Raw genomic sequence first — 26,817 nt, 5'->3', positions numbered from 1 at the left:
GCCAATCACAACTAGAGGCGTTCAGGAATGCATAAATTTCTACCATTTCCCAATAGGGTTGAGGCTAATTTTGTTTATATTATCACTGGATTCACCACCATATGTGAAATATCACTTATATGCTTCTTTAATGTCCACTTGAGAATCTTGTGCTTGATCACAATTTTTTTGTCTTTCACATGTCCATGCATTAACTTCATGTACTTTCACTGTCCAATAGTCCATGGTTCAGTTTATACGATGTGATGCATGTTCCTTTAGCGTTTCGATCTTTTACGTATAGATTATTTTTTAAGCTGTGTTCTTGTGCTAGAATGACATTTTATGTTGTCCTCGTTCTTTTGAGGTGTTTGCCTAACTCCCTAGTTCTTATGCTACAATGGNTGTTTAAAGAATTAATTAGGTAATTCAAATATTTAGCCATGCATGCAAGATAATATTACTCCATAATTAATTTCTTAAGTCACTAAAATATTTAATGGGTAGATAAAACACTAAAAATTTAAAACACAATATTTAAGAAATATTTTCCCTCCCATTATCTTAAATTTTCGGCCACTTCACTTATGAGATTTAATTAATTTGTCAACTCTCTATTTTAAAATATTTCCTTAATCTTTTTATGGCCTAGATAATTCCTTCAATTTTAAATCCTCAATAATCTTTAATTAAGCAAATTTTTACCTCGAGAGATAAAAATCGGCCCCCTCAATTAATTTAAAGATATTTGACAACCTATTTCTTTATCATCTCTCCTTACCTTTTCTTGTTAGATAATTCCTTAAATTTTATTCACCACTAATTAATATTTAAGCAATATTTCTACCATGTTTATCTAGCAATATTTCTCTTCCTTTTAATGAGAAAATCGGCCATCACCCTTAATAGGATTTAAAAGTTTGACTACTCATTTTTATTGATATCTTTCCTTAATCCTCTTCTTGACATAATATTCCCTCACCATTTAATCTTCAATAATTATCAATTAAGCAATTTTTCTACCCTTATTTGATAAGCAAGAAATCGGCCACAACCTCTATTAAATCAAATCAAATCACACCTTATTCCTTATCTATCAAACTCTAGGATAGAAAGATTTGATTTGCCATTTAAACTCTCCATTTAATTAGTAAACTCTCTTCATTTCCTAGCCACTCTCCCTCACCCCTTATTCTCGAAAATTCTGAGCATTTCAGCAAGAAAAAAATCGTGAGTGCTCTAGGAAAAACAAGAGAGAAAGTGAGAAAAGAAAAGAACTCCGTCTCCTCCGCGCCGCGTCGTTGTGTTGTTTGTTTTTCTTTCAAAACAAACCAATGCATGTATATGTTTTTATTCACTCTTCAATCAAGCCATATAGGTATTTTTAAACATAGCATGTACATGATTTTATTGCGAGAAAACCGAAATATATGAGAAATATTTTCGAAAACTTGGTGCAGAATTTTCGGGTTCATGTGTGCCTTCATAGGTTATGTGATTTTTGGTGTTTCAGGTGGTTGGCTCGTGTCCAGGCTCCTAAGGCTGCATCTAGACATGTACTAGGATGTATTAGGACCATGTTGGTCCATTTGTTCAAGCCCCATACGCACAACAAAAGGGAAATAACAGCAACTCCCCCCTTAGTGTCATTATGAGTTTCGATTTTTCAGTTTTGCTGTCAAGGGTGGTGTTTCTGATCTCGGCTGCCCTAGAGGCTATAGCCATGGTTAGAACATCTCCTTGTTATGTCTAAGACGTGACCAAGTTGGCCTTTCAAGGCTTGGTCCATGGTTGCAACGGTTTTTAAATAAATCAAGAACAGCCCCCCCTTCGGCCCCTTTTCATTTGCTGCATGAGTACTTTCGGTTTTGGTGGTTGGGGTGGATCTCGGTTGGCCTCTGGCCCTTAGCCCTGGTTCACTCAATACCCCTGGATGTCTAGATTGAGCCATGTTCAATCAAATGGCCACTGAAAAAATGAAAGACAGCAAGCGAACCGATGCATCACAGTACATATTTTTGGTGCTCTGGGATGCAAGTTTCGGGTGGTCCATGGTGTTGCTTGGATTGTGGCTGGCCTAAGGCCCTTAGTCTTGGTTCAAGCCAACCCTTGGGATGTTGGTAAGAGGCTTTGGTCAGTGGTTCAAGCCCCAATGGCCATTAGCCTTGCAAACGACGCAAGGAAACGCTAACACTGCTGCTGTATTTTTGACAGCAAGTTGTGCTGCGGTTCAGAGGTGTGTTTCGAGTTCTTGGTTGGCTTTTAGCCTATGGCCTTGGACTGGACAGTACCTCATCATGTTAGAAAGGTCATGTTTTTGGCCGTTTGTGATTTGGATCATTTTAGAGGTCGTACGAGAATTTGCGGTGTAATGTGCCAAAGTGACTCTCGAAAGAGCGTTTCATGTTTTGGCCTCCATTCACCAAGATTTCGACTTGTACCATTTTAGGAGCATTTTAGACGTATTTTAATCATGACTAAATGATGGTACGGTGATGGTTCGGGTTGGCACGGAGTTATGATTAAATACTAAGTTAGTTGGGCGTAAATGTCTCATTTTTGGATTCAATTACAAAGTTTGGTCAAGTAAATCATTTGCATAATTTTCATGACATAATTAGGTCGCAGCGAGCCTGGGAGCGGTCCAACCCTTATGGTAAAATTTATACAGGATATTTAATTTTGTATTTAATTATATTACGTGCAAAAATGCTAAATATTCATTTTGAGATTTATGCGATATTACTTGTGGTCACTTTACTATCATGGGATTATTACTTCACCCGGACGCTAGTTACCGGTTAGTTCAGTTTTGTACCACCCAGTATACTGTGGCATTAGTCTGATCAGACGATTAGTATTTCACCCGGTCGTCAGTTACCGGTCAGTTCAGTTCAGTTCAGTTCAGGGGCCACTTGCGTAGACCATAATCTCACCAGAAAATTATTACTAGCTATTTCATTACAGTGCTCTACGGGGCAAACATTTCACTTACTACTTTCAGTTCAGTTCAGTTCAGTTATGCACGTAATATTAATTATTCATGATACGATTTCAGTTCAGTGATGCACGCATTACAATTAGTCATGACATGATATTTTCCTTCGCATGCGATTTTATTATTATTACTTGTTATTTACGATATATGCATGCTGAGTCTTTAGACTCACTAGACTTGATTGTTGTAGGTACTGATGAGTTCGGGACCGAGGGCGGGGACCAGTGAGCCATCGAGGGTCGGCAGTAGTGAAATCCGAGGACCTCATTTTCACCATTTACTATTTTAGGGCTCAAACATTTTTCTCGTTGTTGGATTATTTTAAATTATTATTTTGCAAACAAACATTTACTTCCGCTGCTATTTTGAAAATCAAACTTTATTTATTATTTTATTTAGGAATGAGGCATTTTAATTATTTAAAAAGAAAAATTTTAAATTTTTCCGCAAATTTTCAAGCACGAATTCAGAGACCTCTTCAATTTCACTATATTACCCAAAGATATAACACATCGTTATATAATTCATTTGCAACTCTCGATATACTAATAGTTTCATATTAGATCGGGATATATGAGTTGAAGGGACTGTTCTGTACGCTAATCATAACTTAAGGTTCTTGTAGACACTATCAGTGATATCTGAAGGATCAAGGGGCGATGCTACAAGACATTCTTATCATGATCTGATGGGTGCAATCAGATTTGAGTTCTGACGTTCTTGATCAATGTGTTGATGCAATGAACGAGGCTAATAAGGGTGAGCCCGAATAAGAACAAATGTTGTTCTGAATCACATGAAGTTGTGAACCCGCGACTAGTTGTATTCCTGAACCATTGAGGGTAACACAAGTACTGGATTCTGTGTTTCCGTTGAGATATTCAAATTCAAAGAGTTGAATTTGACGAATATAGTTTGATAGAGATCAAACAGATTGCCTACGAAGGAGTTTACAAATGGATTTCATTATTGGAAATTGTGGAATTTACCTTAGCTGTCAATTAAATGAAGAGAGTGAAACTGCCAATTTTAGTGAAGGAGTTCACAAAACTAGTAGTTGCAAAAAATTAATCAATGGATTTTTTTTTTTGAAATGTTCATTTTTTTATTATATGAGAGAGTTTGTACCCTCGATACATCGATGTTGTCTGATCGTCAATCGGAGTTAAAATGAGTTCAGAATTATTTATATAGTAAATTTAGAATATGCTAATTAAATAACAAATTTTGTAGTGGTGACTACTATATACAAGATTCTAATGGAATATACAATTTAATTTCATATATATCATACATTAGCAGGAGTTGACTATACATGATATTTTTAAGAATAGGAAATATCATATGAGAATTTAAAATAACAAAAATATAGAATCCTGTTAAGGTTAGAATCTTAAATGATTGAAATATTGTATTTATGTATATGTTATCAAAGAATTGATAATAAACATAACACAAAGATATACAATAAAAACATCAAGAAAATCAAGTATAGATTTCCTCTCTCTCCCCATTTTGGAAGAAGAAAAATTAGGCCCCTCCTCGACAGAAGTTCGTCTTTGGAAGAAGAAAAATTCGGCTCCCCTCCTCGACAGAAGTTTGGCCGAACTTCTTCCTCCACAACACCGCTGCCACAACATCCCCACACCGTCGTCAGATTTTTTAAATTTCGGCAATCTAATCTCAACACAAATTTCATGTTGATTTCTAGTGCAGCCTACATGAGAAATGTAGTCTCTGACTGTGGATCTAATTAAGGAGGCTGAAAAAAGTTCATAGAGATTTACAAGAAGAGCTATCATTGCCTAAACATCGGAATAGTTGGAGTCGGTGTTGAATATACAAAGATAAATAAAATTTAAATGTCCTCTCAATTATTTTAAATCATATGATACCCAGAATGTTTAGAACGTCAAAATAAAATTTTAAAACTTCTGTTACGTATTGAGTGTGAGAAAACGATACGCTAACATGTCAATGGATGGTATGCTTGCACGTAAAGGAAATCAGTTTTACGGAGACGTGGTGATGCATAAAAGCGTTATTCCCATTCCGTTTTCACTTGTTTTTATAGGTAGACAGTGTGACCTTTTTGGGATTGGTGTCACTATTTTCGAAGTTGATCTAGTTCGCGTCGCTTTTCCATTTTCAACCAATTTATCGACTTCATGTGACTTAGATCTCTATGTGTAACGACCATTGTCTGTCTCGATCTTGAGCCCCTCCTGGGAACTTTTCCATGCACCGTCACTTATAAAATATCTTGGAAAATAGGTTCCTTTCGTCTCTCCCAACATTTGAATCCAGTACCTCCAAGCTTAAGTACAAAGATTCCTAGAGTTTTGGTACAAATTGAACTACTATGTAGGTCCTGAGTTCGAGTGTTGAGAGATGCCAAAAAAAATCACTTTCCAGAGGTGAGATATTCTATGGGTGATGACGTGTGAGAAAGCACGTGAGGAAAAAGGTTCAGAGGAATCATGTTTACGAGAGAAGGCCCTGGGGGTGTCAAAATCAGATACGACCCACCAACCCGACACGATTCAACCCGAAAAAAATCAGGTTTGGGTTTGGGTTTTTTGGGTTCGGGTCAGATCGGGTTGGACCCGATAGCTTACCCACAAAAAATGATCGGGTTGGATTGGGTTCCTGTCAACCCGGGTTGTTGACCCGAAAAATTATTTTTTTAAAAAAATATAATTAATAACTATTGCCTATATTTTTATATACTGTATGTCTAAAAAATATTTATTGTATATTTATATCATAAATTTTCATAATTTAATATTTATATTGTATATTTTTTATTTTTTAAACAATTGTTTATTTGATTTATTAAATATACTTTATTTTTCTACAATTAGACTTTCAACTTTAAATCATATATATGATTGAGATTTTGTTATTATGTGTTTAAATTAAAATATTATATATTTTTTTAAGAATTTTATTTAATTTTCTTTTAAAAAAAATTTTAAAAATTCAAAATCGGGTATATCGGGTTGATTCGGATTTGGATTCGGATTCGGATTGAGAGTTTTCAGGTTGGCTCGGATTCGGGTTAAGACAATTTTTGAATAGTACTATTGCTCAACCCGACCCAACCCACCCNCTTTAAATCATATATATGATTGAGATTTTGTTATTATGTGTTTAAATTAAAATATTATATATTTTTTAAAGAATTTTATTTAATTTTCTTTAAAAAAATTTTTTAAAAAATTCAAAATCGGGTTTATCGGGTTGATTCGGATTTGGATTCAGATTCGGATTGAGAGTTTTCAGGTTGGCTCGGGTTCGGGTTAAGGCAATTTTTGAATAGTACTATTGCTCAACCCGACCCAACCCACCCGAATTGACAACTCTAGAAAGCCCCACATAGAGCTCGATCAAGATCGAGATAACCTATAATCGTTACACTATGGTTGCCTTTTCATTGCTTCTTTGGGTTTTTCTAGTGAAGTTGATCATATATTAACTGAAAACGACTGGTTTTGAATAAAAAACTCAAATTATCAAAAAATTTACGCATCAAGTTGATTAGAGACAAAATTCAAATTTGTTAATATAGTTATATTTTTCAAAAAATATTAATCAGATAAACAATGAAATGTCTACAAAATTTTTTTAACATAAATTAATTTTATTTAGCTATACAAAATTAATTTAAGCAGTTTGAACACCATTTCTGGAAAAGTTTCAAGAAAAATTCTTTTATGAAGTTTCCAGAAAAGTTCTTGATATCATGTACGTGTACCAAGACGGATCTTCAAGAAAAGTTTCTAAGAAACTGCGATGCAATCTAAGAAAAAAACAATTTCTATATAAAAATTTATGCTATAAATAAAATAAAATAAAAATAAAAAGTTTAAAAAATATTTTAATATATTAAAATTAAAATTTGATAATTACACATGCTGATCCAATTTCTAAATAACCCTGGGTGTTCACCAATGTCATGAACAAACTGCGCCGACCATCTACAGTGAATCAGAAAGAGAGCTGCCTGACTCGAGAAGCCAATTCCCTGCACGAGAATGGGCATATTGGCATGTGTAGGTATGTTGTCTCCATTCCCATTTTACTTCTTTCTATGGAGGAATCCACAGACATGGGTGGATCTCTGCGGAAGACAGCGTGATCCATGTAGAATCATGGCACTGGTGTCGCACTTTCTGAAGTTGGTCCAGTTCGCATCGCTTTTTTCAGTGTCCACTTTTTTTTGGCCGCCGCCTTTGTACTTTTGGACCCTTTTCATCGTTGGCCAGTTTCTCAACTTCAGGTGACAAATCTGTAGCTCTCCGTGTTTTTATGTAAATGAAATTTTATTGGGATTTTGATCGTACGAAATGTTTCTTCATCCACTGCTTTTGGGTTCTACTTCTTTTTGTTGTCCTAGGGGAAGACAGATGAATGGTGCGTTGTTCACTCAATGATAATAGATATGGATGTATTACATTTACGTGTTGCAAAAAGACTGACTTTTATTCGTTTTGATTTATGTTGTTTCAAAGTAGTTAATTGCTACTTGCTCTATCTATGTCTATATGCTCATATCCATTTACATCTCCTGATGCATTTTTTTTTTCCTTTTTGTCTGAATGCATAAGCTTTTTTAGTATAAGTTGGGGATTGGTAAAGACTAGATAAAGAACTGAAAGGAAGTTGGTTTTATAAAGTGCTACTAACTAGGACAGTGAGTGATGGACATTGATAATTTGCCAAAGAAAGTATGATACTTAAGGTAAATTTAAAATTACAATCTCTGTTTGAAATGAACTTCTGTAAGCTGGTTGTGTTTGCTGCTAATAAAGGCATGTTTCTTGATACCCTTTTTTATGTTGAAGTAGCATTTTGATACATGTCCTCCATCTCCAGATTCTAATGTCTCAAGAATTTGTACCCCTTGCGAGTTTTTGTTTGTTTGTTACAATTAGTTTAAAACTGGAATGAAAAAGTATAGGATTGAAGATACTTGGTCTTAATTTTTGTGTTTATAGTCAAACTAGTAATAACAAAATGAAATTCCAATCCTGAACACGAAGACTCGTGCTCACATGCAGCTCATTTTAAGGATAAATGAGTACCCTGTATCTTCTGCAGCTAATTACTTGCCTCCCGTTTTAAATGGTTTTTTCTAAGAAGTGCTTAAGAAAAGGCTGGTGAGAAATTGTTTCCAAATAATCACTTGGTGAAATAAAATTGGGGAGAGGGGAATGTAAGTTGCATTTTCTGGTAAAGTTACAGTAAAATTAATGTGGCATATTATTGATATATCTTCGGTTAGGATATGAGCTTCTATCCTGCAGTCTTACCTCATTCTATTCCTGTTTAACCATATGAAAAATTCTGCATTACATCTCAAGTGTAACTGTGTTATCTCCATTTTCTGCTTCAAGCACAGGGTTTATCAGCTGCTGGGAGAATCTGGGACGTATTATGGCGTACGTTTTGGGAAGAGCATTCCATGGGTTACTGAGTTCCCATTCGGAGTGATCAATGATCCTCAGTACATTGGGAGCATAGTAAGTCTTGTTGCTTGCCTCGCTTGGATTCCATTCTCGTACATTCTCCTGTGGATTATAGGATATGTGTTTATGATCGTTGTGGAATCAGTGGAGGATCCAGCAACTCGAGCAAAGCCAATCATGAGTTAGTAGCAGGCACACCTATGTGGCCATGCAAGTAGAAGAATAAACAAGAATGGTCTCAAAATGGGATCTCGGTAATAGTGAACCCGAGGTTCCAAGTTATCTTACCATCTCCACTTTGTTGAACAAATTAATTTGTTTAGTACAATTAATCCATTTTTACTCCTTTGTTATGCCTGCGCTGTTGCCAAGAGTAGGTTGCATCTCATCGTGCTGTTCATCGTTGACATGAGCAATTCGAGATTTGATGCCTTTTTCACCTTTGGATCTAACAAAAAAAATTTTTTTTTTAATGAACTAATTCATTGAAAAAGGTAAAAATGTAGCAGTACAGATACACCGGGCATTCCCAGGAGATAGTATACCAACATAAAATACATAACCGCCTACTCAATTTTCTTAAGAAAATATATCAATCATATTCGATACACATCTGTAGGTGTGAATCTGGATTTTCCTAATGGTATCTTCAATCTTCGGTTTTTCTCCCTCAAAAATCACTCGATTCCTTAAGTTCCAAACATTGTATACCGTGGCTGCAAGGGTTGTGACTCTCATTTTGTCTAAAGTAGACTTCCCTCTGTACGTTTCTCTAAACGCTTTGAGGATAGAGGTTGGCGTGGCCATGATCTTCTTCATATCTAACCAATGTCGAACCCCATCCCAGATTGTCTTTGAAATACGGCATTTGAAGAAAAGATGTGAGTTTGATTCATCAACTTCATTGCACAGCATACATATCTTGTCTTCCACAAATCCCATTCGGTCACGCGTTAGAAGTTTTTGATGGGCTAGCAACCATAAAATGATACGGTGCTTTGGCAAGATGCAATGTCGAGACAAGATGATCTTCCAAGGCCACTTCCCCTTAGATTGCACGAAGTATTCATATGCCCTAGACATACCTTGATGTGAAGCAAACCAATAACAGATTTTTTGTTGGGCTATTTCCTTTGTACCGAAACCACCTATGAGCAAGTCACGGAGATGGAGCAGTTTTTTGAGTAGTGGCGAGTCTTGTTTATGCACCTCCCAACTCCAAATGTCACTTGAACTGCGATAGAAGTGTTGAACCCATTTAATCCAGAGGCTATCTTTCTTGAGGTGGATTTTCCAAAGCGTTTTTGCAAGTAAAGCTTTGTTCCACGCCTTGAGATCCTTAAGACCCAATCCTCCATCCTCCAAAGGCTTGCAAACTGAAGTCCATGCAATAGGCGGGTGCTTTGTTGGCCAAACAAACTTCCGGCAAATTGATTGAATTGAGTCAATCACACAGGACGGAACAGGTAGTATGGATAGCCAGAAACATTCCACTCCTTGAACCACTGATCGAATTAGTTCTATTTTCCCTGCATAAGATAAAGAGTTCCTGGGCCAAGCATTAATTCTCCTCGCAATGGTGTCAACAAGAATGCTATAATCTACTGCTTTGAGTCGTGCACCCGCCAATGGTACCCCTAAATATCTGAATGGCAACGACCCATCAGCAAAGCCAGTTATCATCAATATCTCTTGCCTCACGCTATCAGCCATACTAGCCGTATAAATATTGGATTTTAGTGCATTAATTCTGAGNTGATTTTAGTGCATTAATTCTGAGGCTAGCCATATCCCCAAACTGATCCAAGCAATGCATGATCATAGAGACACTAGACACGTCACCATGAGATAATAACAGCAAGTCATCAGCATATGCCAAGTGCGTGATATTGACGGCAGCACATTTTGGGTGGAACCTGGAAGGGGGAGTTCTAGACATACGGTGCAATGATCTTGATAAAACCTCAAGGCACAAAGTGAACAACAACGGTGACAATGCGTCTCCCTGTCTCAACCCACGTTTACCCTCAAAAAAACCATACATCTGACCATTTACAACAATCGAGTATGACGTGGTAGTGACACACTCCATAATCCACTTAATGAATAATGTAGGGAAGTTAAGAGAGGAAAGTACCTCCCGCAGGAAGTCCCAATCAACTGTGTCATATGCTTTGCGTAAATCAACTTTCAACATGCAACGAGGAGTTCCTCTTTTCCTAGCATACTTCCTCAGTAGTTCTTGTGCAAGGTGGATATTGTCCACAATTGATCGATCTTTAATGAAAGCTGTTTGGGCGTCATCAACAATTTCTCCCATAAAAGCAGTCAACCTGTTGACAAGAATTTTGGAAATAATTTTGTAAAATACCGTACAGCAGGAGATTGGGCGGTATTCATTAACCGTTGATGCATTTGATGTCTTGGGCACTAGTGCGATAGTAGCATGGTTCCACTGCCTTAGCATTCTTCCTTTTTGAAAAAATTCAAACACTGCTGCACATACGTCAGATTTGATAATGTTCCAAGCACTTTTGAAGAACAGTGCTCCAAATCCATCCGGCCCAGGGGCTTTGTCATTGTCGATATCAAGCAATGCTCTATCAATCTCATCAACCGTAACCATCTTAGTGAATGAGTTCCAATCCCTTTCCTTGACACACGGTCCTTGTCGAAACAGATCATGGTCAATTGGAGTTGTACTTAATTTTTTACCCAATAGATCAGAGTAAAAATGAATAAAACATTGAGCTATTTCCTTCAAATCAGTAACAATATTACCCTCGCTATTTTTGATGGCCAAGATAGCATTTCTTTTGTTGTTTCTCTTGATCAAATCATGGAAGAACTTAGTACACCTATTTCCCTATTTCAAGTAGTTGATCTTTGTCTTTTGAGCGATGAATAATCTTTCAGCCTCCATGACAATTTCAGTTTTCCGCTTTAATTGTTTATATTCATCTAGTATAGTACCTGTGTGAAGCATGTTCCTTTGCAACTCCTCTAATCTCCTCTTAGCAGCAGCTGCACGAGAAGAAATGTTGCCAAAGTGTTGTCTATTGAGCGTCTGCAATGGTTTTTTCAAACCTTTGAAGAGCTGCTTAAGCCGATATTGACAAGTGCCATATCCCTCAAATTTCCATCGGTCTAAAACCAAATCCAAAAACTTTTCGCTCAATGTCCACATGTTGAAAAACTTGAAGGCCTTCGGTTTCTGCTTTTGATCCTCGAGTAATGATACTATAGAGACAGTGTGATCCGACAGACAACCCGGGGCTTGAAATTCAGTATGTCCATTTAGATCCGAAGACAGCCATGCCTGATTAACCAAGACACGATCCAGCTTGCTGCACACCTTGGGGCTCATCCACGTGTAGAAGCAACCCGAGAATTTTAAATCCAACAAGTCTAATATAGCCACACAATCCACAAAATCTTTGGTTTCATAGTTCTTCACTTTCAGACCCCCTTGCTTCTCATCCGGTGTTAACACATTATTGAAATCACACAATAGAATCCAAGGTGAAGAGCAATTTGCACCAAATCGTATCAGATCATTCCACAGCAATCTCCTTTGCACAATCGTGTTAAAACCATAAATAAACGAGATACAAAATTCTTTTTGTGTCATTAAACATTTAACTCGTGCATGCAGTACTTGATCTGTCAAACATACGGTAGTAAGATCCACCCGAGTAGGATTCCACAGTACAAAAATTCGGCCTTTGTTGCTCATGTCAAAGTTATGAGTAGCTTTCATACCTGGAAATCGAATACGCAAAAGATTCTGGAGGGCTTTATCATCAAACTTAGATTCAAGAATACCAATAACATCAATATGTTGCGTGCCCACAAGAGTTTGGACACCCCTTTGCTTTAGAGGTTTGTGAAAACCTCTAATGTTCCAACAGGCTAGCTTCATTGAGAACTGGAGGCGATTTCGGGTTGCCGCCCCTTCTTTTGGTTACCAAAATGTATTCCTGAACTACCATCATTCGGCATATACTCGATATCACACGAACTCGAATCTTCCATGCCTTCAAAGAACACTGCCCGCTGTTTAATAGCTGCTTTTTGCTCTGCATTCGATTTCTTATTATTTTGTTTTTTCTTATTCTTCTTGTTTTCCTTCTTATTGGACACCACTTCAAATCCATCATTATCAGCTGGTGAAAGACTGGAAGTAGCAGGTACCGTTTCATTAGCATTAGTCATAGGCTTCTTTCCCTTATCATTAGCAGTAATCACCTCTGTGGTTGGGGGATCATGAACTGGACTTTCAGCCTTCCTGTCATTGGGTTCAGTGATGTTTCCTTCTCTCATACAACTAGGAGAAGCACTTTTGTTCAATTTACTGTTGGTACATACAGATTGCGAGGGGTGTCTTGGAGGAGCATGTTTATAGCTCCTGCCCACTCTCGAGCGTCCCCTAGATGAGCTTGTTTTCCACGCAATGCTTCTAGATCTGTTGCGTTTGTTGGTATTTGCCACACCGTTTTCTGTATTTGCACCCTCTGTTACAACATCATTCATTTTCTTGATACACTTTTTTTAGTTATATGAATGGTATGCAAACTTGCTCCAAAGTCGGCAGTGCAAGCCTGCATTTGAATGGAAACATAAAATGACTTTACTTTATTGATGAGAAAGGATGTGAGAACCTGAAATTTTAGCGACACTAAAAATTTCATCGGCTTGCAAAATTTTAGTTGCAACTACCATTTTTCACCAGCTAGCAAATTTAGAAGCTGGTCATTTTTTTCAGCAGGAGAAAGAATTTGAGGGATCGGTTTTGACACCCTAAAGGTACTTCAAACACAATATTCTCCATAAGCTGCAATACCTTGTGTTCTAAGAATGAATACAACAATGAATTAAATCGAGTTTGTTTTTTCAAACCAAGCGGAAGATACTTGAAATAATCATTCGTTAAGAAAATGAACAATTTAAAGCTTTTAGCTTGTGTAAACTGAATAACTGAAATAAAGAAGATATGTTCGGGCTTGTATCAATTTAGTTATGGGAAAAACTGAACTGATATCAGCTGAACTACTCAAATAAGTTTTCAAAACAATAGTTAAACAGTAAAAGACACAAGATATCTTTATGGATGCTCGGAGACTTTAACTGTTCCTACGTCACCCCTTCTACCACCTCGGGTAGGAGTCACTAGAAGACTTTGATTTATACATCACCTTGTACAAACCCACTCAAAACGCATTACCCAACTAGAACTCCTAGCACTTAAGATTGCAGGCAACACCTAACAATCTGCATAACGTTTAACGTCTTTTATGCCAAGACTACAAATACATTGTTTTACATCTTTGTGTGAAGACTCACTCGGCTAAACAATAATCTCAATTCTCTGTATATGTGAGTGATTGTGTGTGAATGTGTGAGAACTGATTTAATCAATACAACACGAAAATGTTATCACACAACTGGGCTAACTGCTTCTAATAAGCTAACTCTGTTTTCTTCACATACTAGTATTTTGTTGTTGTTTCACACCTTTCTTCAATGGTCTTAATATGGTATTTATAGTTTCTTAGCGGTCTTGATATGGTATTTATAGTTGCTTAGCTGACCATACATGAAGACTCAACAATATCTGTTGTATTTGCATGTGCTTCCTTATGATATGTCTCTTCATTCTGACAACTGTTCTGGAAGCTTTCCTCTTTTAGCTCTACTGCAACGTCTATTATTGTACCTTCGTCTGTGAAGTAACTTGTACCTTGTATATTCGTGCTTAGCTGGATTCCATTTGATAGTCTTGTCATGATATGCGAATTGATTAGTTACAACTGATGTTCTAAACTAGTCTGGTGAAATCAGTTTGGACTTATTTAACTGTATTAGTTGTTTTTGCTTCAGCTGGGTTCTTCATCAGTTGAACTCTTCATTAGCTGGCCGTGCTTCTGAAGGTCTTCTGCTGAACCACTTATCAGCTGGACAATCAGTTGAACTGGTCTTTAATATATTAGTTGGACTGGTTTAGTTTTGGCAATCAGTTAACGTTTCGATAGCTTCAGTTTTGGCACGGGAACTGATCAGTTTGAGACCTGATCAGTTTCTGCTTTTCTACGCACTAGATATTTTTGTCATAAACAAATCAACAAGTTTTGTTAACATCAAAATCAAAATTTCAAACATAAAATATTCCAACAATTCAGCAACAGCAAACATTGTGTAGCAATTTGCATTTTTTAGCAGCTAGCAAACATTTTTTTAGCATACGAAAATTCAGTAGCCGAAATTCAACAGACCATGTCAACAATCAATTTCTACTTCAAACATGTCACTGATGTATTAACTCAAAATGATGGTACATAATGACATTATAAGAGCCTAGTAGTCAAATTTTCTACTATATATAATGCCTAAAATTCTATGTTGGTGTTACAAAAATTCTAACCATGTAGCAAGCTACATACCCTGTCAAAGTGCCAACATAAATTATTTAAGCAATTTACTATAAGTGAGCTTTCTATGATAACTCTTGTATTACTATTTAAAACCGTTCAAGCATGTATATAATATGTTCAAAGTATGAATTTTGAAATCTGCATCTTGGAAGCATAGAAATTTATGAAATAATGATAGGAATATATTCTGAATATTATTGATTATTGTTATTACTGATTATCGGCATCACCACTTCGATGATTAAAATATAGAGGATTGATATTAATTAGCTATAAAACTCATAACATGTTTAGTTCATAAAATGACTACTATTTATTTCTGAAAATATGTGAATTTTGTTCCGATTTCTTTATATGAGACTTCCGTTTAAAATGATTTTAAAAGATGAGAGAATTTTTCTCGTTTATTGAGTGATGATCATATCACTCACCCACCCAAACCTCTCTCATAAAATAACGAAGAAAAAATTGAAGAGGATGAAAAAAACCAGTTTTAGGGTTGGTGATGAAGAACTCGATGATCCTTTTGTTTAGTTTTTTTAATATTATTCTGCTGCATTAGATTTTTGTTATCTTTTTGATTTGGTAAAGACAACGTAATCTCAGTATTATGAATGAACAAAATTTTATATTTTGAATTATGTACTTCTGAGGCTTGTTGTTTTGAAATGTATATTTGAGAATAACGCCAGTGTCAGTAGCAGCTCGGTTTGGGGGCATGACATTGAAGTGGTATCAGAGAGAAACATGTTTCATAATCTGGGCACTTCGAAATTTCTTGTTCTGGTAGGAAGAATTTTGAAATCAGCATCCTTCAATTTAGTAGACTTGATTTCAATAGAGGCGAAATCAGTAGCTCTGAAGTTAGCATTCTAGAATTCAACAGCAAGTCTGAATTCAGAAGACTTGAATTCAATAGGGAAAAAAACATGAAACCAATTGACCTGAAACGTTCTCCACTTTTTTTTTAATCATAAATAGTGTGACCATTTCCTCAATTCATATATATATATAATATATTTTACAAACACACTCAAAATCTCAATCTAGCAGTCTCTTGCAACAGTGTTAAATTTTCATTTGATCTCCGTTAAGTTTTGATGAAAGTGAAGGTACATTTTCAGTTCGTCGGTGTAGTTAGTTCGTAATAAGTTCTTGCATGGTTTTGTCGTTCTAACCTGAGAAACAGTTGTACGTCCTAGTCCTCGAAGTACCTTCGGAGGGGACAAATCTGTTTTAAGGAAATTGTATTCGTGCAGGCCTCGGTTTGCATTACTGTTTTAGTTTTGCCTGCTGTATTTTCTCACGACATTATTCATTGGTTTATGTTCGCATTTTTGTATTTTTTACAAGTTTACAGTATTTATTTCTCTTTCGAGAACTAATAAATTTGTTTACAAATTAACTTAAAACAGATCTGATATACTTTTTACATGATTTCTTTAAGATATGTCCTCTGAAACAAACGTTCAAAGGAAAACTGGTCCTGTTGTTCCTCGTGTCACTCCTGTGATGCATCAAGTCATTCCTCATGTTGTCCGATGTACTGCTGCAATTACTGTGCCATCTAGTTACAGAGGACTCCGCGCATATGTTCGAAACTAGTGCGCGCGAGAAAAAATTGCCCAACACAAAGACAGTGACTTCCACACATATGCGCGAGTATTTGGCGTGTATATGCACACGGCGCAAATTACAGATTTAGAGACTTCCCTAGTTTAGAGTTTTAATTATTTTGGCAACCAGATATTGATATCCTTTCGATATGTAAAGATATGATGGACGAATTTTACACACAATCAGATATTATTGAGTTTATACAAAAAAATTTTGAGTTTTCTCTCAAAAACGTTTCAAGGCTTTTGCTTTGTATTCATCAAAATCAAACTTATCAAGGATTCGTTCTTGTGGCATTTTTTGGTTGATATCATACGGATTGTCAAGAACAAGTTCTTTGAAGGTTCGTCTGGTTATTCAATTGTTTCAGTCGTGATTATTTGTTGCTAAGTTTTATAGCTGAGAGGTGAATATCACAAATTCATACTTGTTTCAAAAGATCGGGACAACATCGATCCTTGTTCGTTATTGAATCGAGGGCGCGATTCCAATTAATCGTGTTTGCTTTTCGTTCCTACAAGGATTCATATCATTTGGTATCAGAGCTTTGGTTCATTGAATTTAAGTAAGTTTATCTTGTTCTTAAATTTTCAGATCTGTGTTATTTCTTCGTTCGTTTTCAGATATGTTTTTGTTCCATCGTTCTTCGTCAGTTTCTCAAAATTTTGGTGAATTTTTTTAAAAAATTTCTTTTAGGATTTTCGAGTAGCACTGAGCCAAAAAAAAAGAGTACAAAAATTCCGAAAATTCACAATCATTTTGTTTTGGCAATTCGTTCTATTTTCTTTGGAGAGTTAAATTCAATTGTCTCTCATAGTCAAAAAAATTTCAAATTGCTTGTCTACGCAGTCTAAGTGAGTCGATCACAATTGTTCACAAGTTGAACTTGATTGTTTGATATATCCAAATACGAAGCTTGAGCACATTTTCGAGAGAACTATCAAATTCGAGTGAAAACACTTGAGTGCCAGCGTTATTTCTTTGGAGTGACCGGTGAGTATTTGTTGTGATCAAAAAAATAAGAGAGGAGAGACGAGCGAATTCTCTTTGGAGTGACCGTGAGCATTCAGGTGAGGAATATATTTTATTTCTACTAACGTTTTCTTGCAAGTACAATGTCCGAAAGAAAAATTGAGAAGGAGGTAGGAGATAGTATTAACCAGGGGTTATCTAAGGTTCAAATGGAGGAGTTGTTTGGACATTTTTCTAGGATGATGATGTCCGAGTTGGAGCCTTTGCATGAGAGGTTGGATAGGATTGAGGGTAGTTCTAGTGGTAGTAGATCTAAATCTAAAAATGTGGGTAGAGGCGAAGATAAGGATGAGATGGATATGGGAGGCGACTATGAGAGCCAAATTGAGAGTTGGGGTAGGAATAAGGGTGATAGAGGATTTGGAAGAGGAAAAAGAGAAGCTATACGGGGTAGGTACTACGATGGTGGTAAGGAGGATGAGAATATGGGTAGCATTAAGATGAAGATCTCGTTGTTCCACGATAAGTATGACCCAGAGGCCTATTTAGAATGGAAGAACCGAGTTGAGTTTGTTTTCGATTGTCACCAATACTCCGTACTCAAAAAGGTTAGGTTGGCAGTGGTTGAGTTTGTAGATTATGTACTTATTTGGTGGGATCAATTATTGACCACTAAGAGAAGATGCAATGAGAGACCTATAGAAACTTGAGATGAGATTAAGAGAGTCATGAGAAAGAGGTTTGTGCCCAACCAGTACTATATGGAGATGTTTAAGAAATTGCAAAATTTGAAGCAGGGTACGAGGAGTGTCGAGGACTACTATAAGGAGTTAGAAGTAGTCATGATTAGGACAAATATAGAGGAGGATAGTGAGGCAATGATGGCACGATTTCTTTGTGGCTTGAACTGGGATATTCAAGATCAAGTGGAGCTTAGGCACTACTTGGACATAGATGAGATGGTGCAAATGGCGGTAAAGGTAGAGCAGCAATTCAAGAGGAGAGGAGGTGGTCGCACCACTCAAGTGGGGAGTTCCAACGTTATTACACGTGAAGAAGGCAATGAGGTGGCAAGGCCCAAAGCAGAAGTTAAGTAAGAGACAAGAAGTGCAAGGTAAATCTGAAACTCCTATTAATCGTTCTAGAGATATCAAATGTTTTAGGTGTCAAGGAGTTGGCCATATCGCTAGCCAATGTCCTAACAAGAGGGTAATGATAATGAATGCTTATGGGGATTATGATTCTCAAAATGATGGAGATGATGATAAGATGCCTGAGTTGGAGGATCCTGATGAGGGATATGAGGCAGTTGTAGGTGAGGCATTGGTGACTAGGCGTATCATGAGTACCCAAGCCGAGGAGAAGGAGATCACTCAGAGGGGGAACTTGTTCCATGCTAGATGCTTTATAAACAAAAAGGTTTGCAATGTTATTATAGATGGAGGGAGTTGTACCAATGTAGCTAGTTGTGAGATGATGGATAAGTTGAATTTACCTACTTCAAAACATCCTCAACCTTATAGGCTACAATGGTTGAATGACTGTGCCTAGGTGAAAGTAAATAGGCAAGTTTTAGTTGCATTTTCAATTGGAAAGTACGTGGATGAGGTGTTATGCAATGTTGTTCCAATGCATTCTTGTCATATCTTGCTGGGTAGACCTTGGCAATGCGATAGGAAAGTGACACATGATTGTTTCAAGAATTGATCTCATTTGTCATAAACAAAGAACCGATTGTATTACTTCCCTTGTCCCCAAAACAAATATTGGAGGACCAATTAAAGAAAAGAAAGAGAGATGAGGCCGAAAAAAAGAGCGTCCAAAAAAGTGAGATGGCCTTAGAAAAAGAAAAAGATATGGTCGAAAGAAAGAGTGAGATGACAATAGACAGAAAATTAGAAGAAAATGATGAGAGGAAAGAAAAAGAGAAAGGAAAGGAGACCAAAGAAAAGAGAAATGAAAATAATTTGATGGCCCAATAGAGTGAGTTAGAGAGTTGTTTATTCTTGCATTAGCCATTTCATGTACCTTTGTACAAACCGGTTTATTCTCATTGTGATGATATAGCCGGTTCAATCCCGAGCATTATTATTTCGCCTTTGTAGGATTTTGGTAAAGTCGTGATGAGGAGGCGAGCAAATGTTGATGGTACGGAACTGCAATGGGGCGATCCATATGATGTTGAGAGCAATCATCGTGAGGTAAGAGTAGTTGTCCCTGCAACGATTATGAGGTATGAAATTCTTCGTTATCTTAGTTCGTTGTGTTGTCGTTTTTGTGGGTTTGGAGAACGGGTCGAACATGTGATATTTAGGAGTTATGACTGTGATTTATCATTTTTGTCTAAGTATCATAGAATTTAGGATGGTAATATACTGCATAAAACAAATTCAACTATTACTGATTTTGAGTTTTCAAAAATTGTCAAATTGAAGAGGCTTTGTTATGGGAATGAATTAAATGCGTTGGAATTAAACTCATGTGATGTGATAAATGATAGCATGGATAGTACTTTTAGTGTGTCCTATTTGCATGATATATACGTGGTTGGTGGTGGTTTTGAAGGGTGCACGATAGAATATGATAATTTCTCCATTCATGATGAATATATGTTTAAAGAGAATAAATTTTTCATGACATGTTCGTTGCATGAGATAATCCTTATTCCTCGTGAACTATGGTCGTACACGAGTATGAATTTTATTTTTCTGTTAACTAGGTCTAAGAAGGGGAGGAATCATATATTTGTGATAATTAATTATATTTTATCATTTGGTTTCGTTTGTTATTTGGTGTATCTTGAAGTTGGTGAGTTGATAGTGAAGGCAACCATGAAGCTAGGGTTCAAAGCGTTGGTGGAGCACGGCGGCGCTAGGACCTATAAACTTGAGCTTAAAGGTAAGCATATTGATCATATAATCCTTGTTATTACTAAATTGCTTCATTTTTGTGTAGGTATCAAAGATTTGAGGACAAATCCTTTCAAGAAGGGGAGGATGATGCAATCATGGTAGGCCCAAGCTCCGAGGAAGGTGTGGAAAGAATGGGATCTTCTTTGGGAGTCATTTGGAGTCATTGGAACATGATTCAAGCAATGAATGATGAAAATTTCTGAACGCCCGGGCACAACGAGACAGAGAGCCTCGCGCACATGCGCGATGTATGCTGCACGCCTATGCGCGCCTCGTCTAGCGCATGTGCGCGATATCTTCGGTGGCCACTTCTCGCGCACATGCGCGATGTTTGCTGCGCATTTTGATTTAAAATTATTGTAGAGATATTAATAACAGTCGGATTTAAAATTATTTATTCATTTAAACAATTTCAACTTTTTATTATATGCAATAAAGTTAAATTTAGAAAAATATAAATATTTGGTAATTAATAATGTGAAAGTTTCAAACTTAATTTATTAATATGATTTGTATTTAAATTCATTAATGGAAAATATTTTTTGATATAAATAATTACATAAAAACTCTCATCAAGCGATCTCACCGATCAATTTCGTGAGACAGATATCCTATTTCGGTCACGAATGAAAAAAATTATTTTCAGTATCAAAAGTATTATTTTATTGTAAATATAGTTAAGGTTGACATAACTCACGAAAAAAGATCGTGAGACAGTATCAAAAAAGACATATTCAATTAATTATTAATTATTAAAAATAAAAAATAAAAATATCTTATTCATTATTTATAGAAATTATAAATATTATTATTTTTGTATAAAAAATTTTCTTTTCTTAAAAAATATTTAATGACGGATTATTAAACCGCCGTTATTTTTTAAAAACTGTTTTATATTAAAAAAAACAATTAATTAATTTATGGACGATTTTTTTAAAACTGTCAGCAATTAGCAATAATTAGAAATCCTGCAGATGATTAGTTTATTATCGACCGATTTGACGATAGTTTTCTTCCAAAAATTGTAATTATATGTTAACGATGATTGATTTAATAATAAAATAGTGACCGTCAATTACAAAATGGCGATGGTCAAAGTCAACCGGTTTTTACACTGAAATTTGATTAACCTGTCGAGAAAAATATAATCAAATGTTTGACTAATTTATGTACTATAAATTGTAAAGCACTGTTTTTCCCGAGGAAAATTGATCTTTCAACGTTGGCCCACGACGCCATAGCCGCCTTAGATTCATCATCATTATCATCTCCTTCTGGCCAAACCCTGAGAGACCCTCTTCGAGAAATCGATATCTATGCAGTGTAATATGTATGTGTTGTGAATACGGGGGATAGAATTTAAATTTATTATCTTTCGGAGATCCAATTTTGTTGATGAGAAGGTAAGGTTTTCGATCTGTTTTGATCATTTTGTTTTTTTATTCAAATGGGTTCGAGTTATTATTGGCAAACGTTATTTGAGTTGTGATTTCTAATGCATTTTGATGGGGTTTGTAGTTTCTTTAATTCGGGGCTGATTTATGCTTTTTTGGGGTTTTCTAGCAGATTTTTCTGCGAATTGGTGACTTTATAAGATTTTCGTTTTGAGGGCTGCAAAAGAATCGATTTTGGATGCCACTTGGATTCAATTAGTTTAATATCTCTCATTGATTTTATGTGGGAATTGCTTTGATCTTCCTAGATGTCGCTTTTGCCCAAAAGCGATTCGATTCAAATCAGGGACGTTTGGGCTGACAATTTGGATGAAGAATTGTCGTTGATTCGTGAAATTGTCGATGATTATCCTTATATTGCCATGGACACCGAGTTCCCGGGGATTGTTCTTCGTCCCGTGGGAAACTTCAAGAACTCAGGTGACTACCATTACCAGACATTGAAAGACAATGTTGATCTGTTGAAGCTAATCCAGCTAGGTCTAACTTTTTCGGATGACAAGGGAAATCTGCCGACATGTGGTAGCGGCAAGTATTGCATTTGGCAATTCAATTTCCGTGAATTTAATGACAATGAGGATGTCTTTGCAAATGATTCAATCGAGTTGTTGCGACAAAGTGGTATTGACTTCGCAAAAAATAACGAAAAGGGTATAGATGCGAAGGTTTTGGGGGAGCTTTTAATGTCTTCTGGTATAGTTTTGAACGACAATGTGTACTGGGTGACGTTTCACAGTGGGTATGATTTTGGGTACTTGCTCAAGCTCTTGACATGTCAGAGCTTGCCCGATACGCAGTCTGGGTTCTTTACTTTGATCAATGTGTACTTTCCCGTGCTTTACGATGTCAAACATTTGATGAAATTTTGCAACAGTTTGCACGGTGGTTTGAATAAGTTGGCGGAGTTGTTGGAGGTGGACAGAGTTGGGGTCTGTCATCAGGCAGGTTCGGATAGCTTGCTTACTTGTTGTACATTCAAGAAGTTGAAAGAGAACTTCTTCAGCGGCTCGATGGAGAAGTATTCGGGTGTGTTGTATGGTTTAGGTGTTGAGAATGGATAGAATAAGTGAAAAGTACTTTTTGATTTGAGTGCATTTGTTTGGCAGTCTTCATGTTTCCTCACTCTTTTGTATACTTTTGAAGTGACCAATGGTTGTCTATTAAAGAAAATTGCATCCTTTTGGTTTCTTGAATTCTCTATGATACATTTGTGCTATACATGTCACTGTGTCATTAGTCGCTAACCATGTTGTCACAATGTCATGTCGAGTTCTTTGGGTTTCTTGAAATTATTGATTCACCTAATTTTCCTTTAGAACAAGCCAAGCATTCGCTTGTGAAATTTGATAAGGAAATAAAATCAATTTTCCCATTTGACCTACAGAAAACACAGATTCACACCTCGAAGCACATGAATCATCCTTTCTTGTCAACATCTTGGAATTAGCCACCAATGTCAATGGTCACCTCATGCTTTTAACAACAAATGTTCCAATGTTCATTATTGCCTCTGTAACGTGCTCTGCTTTTGAGGTTTCTTCTCATATTCTTTTGGTCTTCAGATATGATTTCAAGAACGAACAAGTAAACACCCCTTGTTAATGCAGGTAGATAAATGAATACGTTTAATTACCAGGTTACGGGAAAGGAAACATGGGATGCAAATGGCATCTTTAAAAATCATATATTTCGTTCTCTGGGGAGGGGTGAGATTAGAATAAGTCGTACTTCCGCAGCAAAAGCGTCGCCAAATTACGAAAAAGTTGCCACCGGCGGTTAAACATAATGAATACCAAACTGAAGAAGTCCAGACCAGAATGGACCTTTAGGCAACGGAAAGCACGAGCAATTATGATTCAAAACCATAATTGAGAGCCATAAATCAGAAAAGAAAAACAGTAGTAATAAACTTTCACAAAACAAAAAAAAACAGGGTCGGTGCGTCTAGCACGTTACAAGGTCTAATTTTCTTATGCTAATTCATCTTTGCAAGCAACTCGTTTATGAAGTCTTCACGATTTCCAGAGTCTCCTCCATCTTTAAATCGTTTTTTCCTACCGCTCAATGCCTTGTCTGGATTGTTCAACACAAAGGGGCGAAGAAAATTGGTGACTGCCTTAAAATGTGTGCCGGTATTAGCAATTTCAGCCACGATATCCTCAATGCATATGATGTTATGCTGACCCAATTCCTGTAAAAATAAGGAATTACATTATTAAAACTTCTCGAGGAATAGGTATATCAACATGGAAAACATGCGATTAATTTGCTAAGTACAGATCAATACCTGTTCAACTATGTTATTGTCCGTTAAAGGAATCCTCTGCTTGCCAACTTTTACCACACCCTTTTTGTAAATCAAGTCCTTCACACTCTTGAGATTTGGATAGCTGCAACCATGAGTCCATTAAATTGTAATATAACTGACCAATAACTAAATGCTCAGATAATTCTCCGTTTTATTTTTCACATCTGGAAAAAATTATAACAATATTCAGAGTTGGAGTAGTTGAGACTTGACCACTTGGCGATTGGACTTTAACCTTTCGCAGTATAAGAATACATTCAGAACAAATGAAAAAGCAACAGAAGGCTATCCTGATCCAAGTATTGCGATTGGAACAGAAACTGGAAGCTAGCTGTAGAAAGCTTTGCGCTTTTTAAAAGGTTAAACTAGCTTTCATCCCCCTAAAAGTCCAAGTAGACGAGGGGTGTGAAGTGGACTAGGTTGTCAACTATCAATTTTAAGAAAATGATTACTTTTACTTCTTCCATTCCAATAGATGCACAATTTCTCACAAAACAGTGTTCCAATGCTGAAGTTTTGAATGCAACACAGACTCGACCTAAATATGCAAAAAAACATTTTAGAGCATAAGCGATTTTTTTAGAAAAAAATAGGGCTTTTTAAAAATAAGTTGTCCAGATGGGCATTTTTAGATATATATAAAAAAAAAAAAAGCAACAAAAAAAGACAAAATCTGGCCCTATAAAGTTCAACAAATAGTGATTCTTCACTACTCTATCCAAACAGAAAAGTGCTTTAAAAACAAGCACTTAAAAGCTTGCTAAATAACCAAGCCTTAAAGCAGGACGTAGGAATGACGTAAAGAAAAATAACATCACATACCCATAGGTCACATAAGGCTCCACCTTCTGTAAGATTTCCATTAGTCTTTCATTTGCCTTCACAAACACCCCGTTGAAGATTTTTCTTAATCTCAAAGAATACAGGAGCTTACGAGTATGTGAATGCATATCATTTTTCCTGAAAATAGTAACTTAAAAATGTAAAGGAAACAGCAAATAAAAAATTAAAGGCAAGAGCTAGACTATACGTGCTCACCCCCCAATGCGTATGATGAACAAGAGCTTGGAATCAAATGTAGCTGGTGCCTGTCTCCTTTGCCTTTTTCCCCTACACTTCATTTGGATGAGGTCCAACTCCTGGATGCAAAGCAAAGAATATGGGCAATTTTTGTCAATCTACCATTTATTAAATTCTTCAGGACAGGTATTTGGACTCCTACACACAAGCTTACAACACGAGATACGTAGCTGTAGAACTTTCACAGATTTTACACCCACAAACAATAAGATAAAATACTGAACTACTTCTATAGCAAAATATCCACTTGAATTTGTTATTTACGCAAGACTCATTTGAAAAATAAAAATGTAAAAAATATTCAAGCTCTCAAACTTCTATATACCATCAAGATTCACCTCTTGAGGGCCACAGATAATACTGAGATAAAAACGAAGTACCAAGTCAATACAAGCCCATGGACATATGTTTCCGACAGAAGAAAAATTCATCAGCACAATGGTTTGGAATTAGAATGAGTGGTCTATTTGTCTGGAAAATAGAAAATATGGTCGTGTTCCATATGTAATCATCCATCCAAAAATAGATTTTCAGTGGTAATTGCCCGGTAGGGCCAGGAGAAAAAAAGAAACATTCTGTTACATCACAAAAAATCCAGGAGAATAACTAGATAATTTCAACATCGACGCCCATTTTTCAAATCACAGTAATTCCAGTACATATATGTTCATATTTTACACCACTAAGCTGTTTATATTTTGATTCTCACAAACGATAAATAAATCAAGCCTCGCATGGTAGTATGGCATTCATCAGCCAAACACGCACACATACACAAAATAAAGTAAGAGCAACCACACAAACAAGCAAGCAACAGCAAACACAAGCACGCAAGCAAGTAAACCTACATTTTCGGTCAAAGTAGCTCATAAATTTTAAAACTTCGGAAACTAAATCACAGATCGATGATTTCCAGAATTATTACTTTATCACGAAATTCCCGAATGAATTGCTCGGGCTTCTTGATAGCAAACTTCTGCGATTTAAGCCTCTTAACCCTCTCTTGTAACTGAAGCTTCCTTCTAATTGCCCACTCCTCATTGTTCTTCCTCTTCTTCAATACCACTTCCGGAATGTAATTTAGAACCATCGGCGGCGCCTCCTCAGCTGCCATGGTTTGTCGACAAATTTTCTAGCAACTGTACTGTAAATCAAATCGAAACAGAAGCAATTAATGATTGTATAAATATAATTAATCTTTCTTCAATTGAAAAAATAAATATACATAAACACATACTCCAACACAGGAGGAAGCGACAGAGAGGATGAAGTAAATTGAAGCTCAAAAACCCTAATAAGGGCCCTTTTCGGGAAGGCCGGGTTTATTACCGCAATGCCCCCCATCTTCTAGTTATTTATATTTTTGCCCACAAATGCTTTTTAAATTGGAAACTGTTGAAAAATTATTTTAAAATGTGAAAAATATTTGTGTTGAAAATGTGAATGTTGAATGTTGAAAATTAGGTAAAATTAGGTGTTGAATATTGAAAATTAGTGTGTGATGATGTAGGTAATGATGTATTTTATTTTTGGATTATTTGTAAAAATTTTCTATAAATAGATCTCTCATTTGTGAAGAAAATCACAATTGAGTT

The 26,817-nt window shown here is 36.2% G+C and overlaps 5 protein-coding genes across 7 annotated transcripts; 2 read left to right on the top strand and 3 right to left on the bottom strand.

Annotated features, from left to right (window-relative positions):
• Window positions 1-6,903: 6,903 nt before the first annotated feature.
• Window positions 6,904-8,785, top strand: LOC140957630 (phosphatidyl-N-methylethanolamine N-methyltransferase-like). Its single transcript, XM_073414961.1, has 2 exons — window positions 6,904-7,259; window positions 8,382-8,785. The coding sequence occupies exons 1-2, from the start codon at window positions 7,015-7,017 to the stop codon at window positions 8,632-8,634; spliced, it is 498 nt and encodes a 165-aa protein (XP_073271062.1). The 5' UTR covers window positions 6,904-7,014; the 3' UTR covers window positions 8,635-8,785.
• Window positions 8,786-9,027: 242 nt separating this feature from the next.
• On the bottom strand, window positions 9,028-10,161 carry LOC140958013 (uncharacterized). Its single transcript, XM_073415418.1, has one exon. It carries the CDS (start codon window positions 10,159-10,161, stop codon window positions 9,028-9,030), a length of 1,134 nt encoding a protein of 377 aa, XP_073271519.1.
• Window positions 10,162-11,314: 1,153 nt separating this feature from the next.
• On the bottom strand, window positions 11,315-12,370 carry LOC140958012 (uncharacterized). Its single transcript, XM_073415416.1, has one exon. The coding sequence runs from the start codon at window positions 12,368-12,370 to the stop codon at window positions 11,315-11,317; it is 1,056 nt and encodes a 351-aa protein (XP_073271517.1).
• A 9,226-nt stretch (window positions 12,371-21,596) lies between these two features.
• On the top strand, window positions 21,597-23,027 carry LOC140958112 (probable CCR4-associated factor 1 homolog 7). 2 transcript variants are annotated; one of them, XM_073415507.1, is made up of 2 exons: window positions 21,597-21,783; window positions 22,083-23,027. In XM_073415507.1, exon 2 carries the CDS (start codon window positions 22,083-22,085, stop codon window positions 22,893-22,895), a length of 813 nt encoding a protein of 270 aa, XP_073271608.1. In that variant the 5' UTR covers window positions 21,597-21,783; the 3' UTR covers window positions 22,896-23,027. The 2 variants fall into 2 exon arrangements, with proteins under 2 accessions (XP_073271608.1, XP_073271607.1); XM_073415506.1 differs by having other exon boundaries at window positions 21,600-21,783; window positions 21,947-23,027.
• Window positions 23,028-23,652: 625 nt separating this feature from the next.
• On the bottom strand, window positions 23,653-26,563 carry LOC140956450 (large ribosomal subunit protein uL30z-like). Of its 2 annotated transcripts, none has more exons than XM_073413176.1 (6): window positions 26,460-26,563; window positions 26,148-26,366; window positions 25,181-25,281; window positions 24,965-25,102; window positions 24,122-24,224; window positions 23,653-24,025 (listed from the first exon to the last, which is right to left on the bottom strand). In XM_073413176.1, exons 2-6 carry the CDS (start codon window positions 26,334-26,336, stop codon window positions 23,810-23,812), a joined length of 747 nt encoding a protein of 248 aa, XP_073269277.1. In that variant the 5' UTR covers window positions 26,337-26,366; window positions 26,460-26,563; the 3' UTR covers window positions 23,653-23,809. The 2 variants fall into 2 exon arrangements, with proteins under 2 accessions (XP_073269277.1, XP_073269278.1); XM_073413177.1 differs by having other exon boundaries at window positions 26,148-26,361; window positions 26,454-26,517.
• Between the last annotated feature and the right edge of the window lie 254 nt (window positions 26,564-26,817).

The sequence above is a fragment of the Primulina huaijiensis genome, chromosome 14 (assembly GCF_012295235.1).
Source record: "Primulina huaijiensis isolate GDHJ02 chromosome 14, ASM1229523v2, whole genome shotgun sequence".
Classification (NCBI taxonomy): domain Eukaryota; kingdom Viridiplantae; phylum Streptophyta; class Magnoliopsida; order Lamiales; family Gesneriaceae; genus Primulina; species Primulina huaijiensis.
The sequence above is the reverse complement of the archived record's forward strand: the minus strand, read 5'-3'. Positions and strand labels throughout refer to the sequence as shown.

Bases quoted from the DNA above. Each gene is read 5' to 3' on its own strand.
- LOC140958012 (XM_073415416.1), bottom strand. From the start codon at position 12,370: ATGAAGCTAGCCTGTTGGAACATTAGAGGTTTTCACAAACCTCTAAAG.
- LOC140958013 (XM_073415418.1), bottom strand. From the start codon at position 10,161: ATGGCTGATAGCGTGAGGCAAGAGATATTGATGATAACTGGCTTTGCT.
- LOC140958112 (XM_073415507.1), top strand. From the start codon at position 22,083: ATGTCGCTTTTGCCCAAAAGCGATTCGATTCAAATCAGGGACGTTTGG.
- LOC140957630 (XM_073414961.1), top strand. From the start codon at position 7,015: ATGGGCATATTGGCATGTGTAGGTATGTTGTCTCCATTCCCATTTTAC. The intron at 7,260-8,381 runs GTGACAAATCTG...CTTCAAGCACAG, and splicing joins GGCCAGTTTCTCAACTTCAG to GGTTTATCAGCTGCTGGGAG.
- LOC140956450 (XM_073413176.1), bottom strand. From the start codon at position 26,336: ATGGCAGCTGAGGAGGCGCCGCCGATGGTTCTAAATTACATTCCGGAA. The intron at 25,103-25,180 runs GTGAGCACGTAT...TACTATTTTCAG, and splicing joins TTCATCATACGCATTGGGGG to GAAAAATGATATGCATTCAC. The intron at 24,026-24,121 runs GTATTGATCTGT...TTATTTTTACAG, and splicing joins ACAATAACATAGTTGAACAG to GAATTGGGTCAGCATAACAT.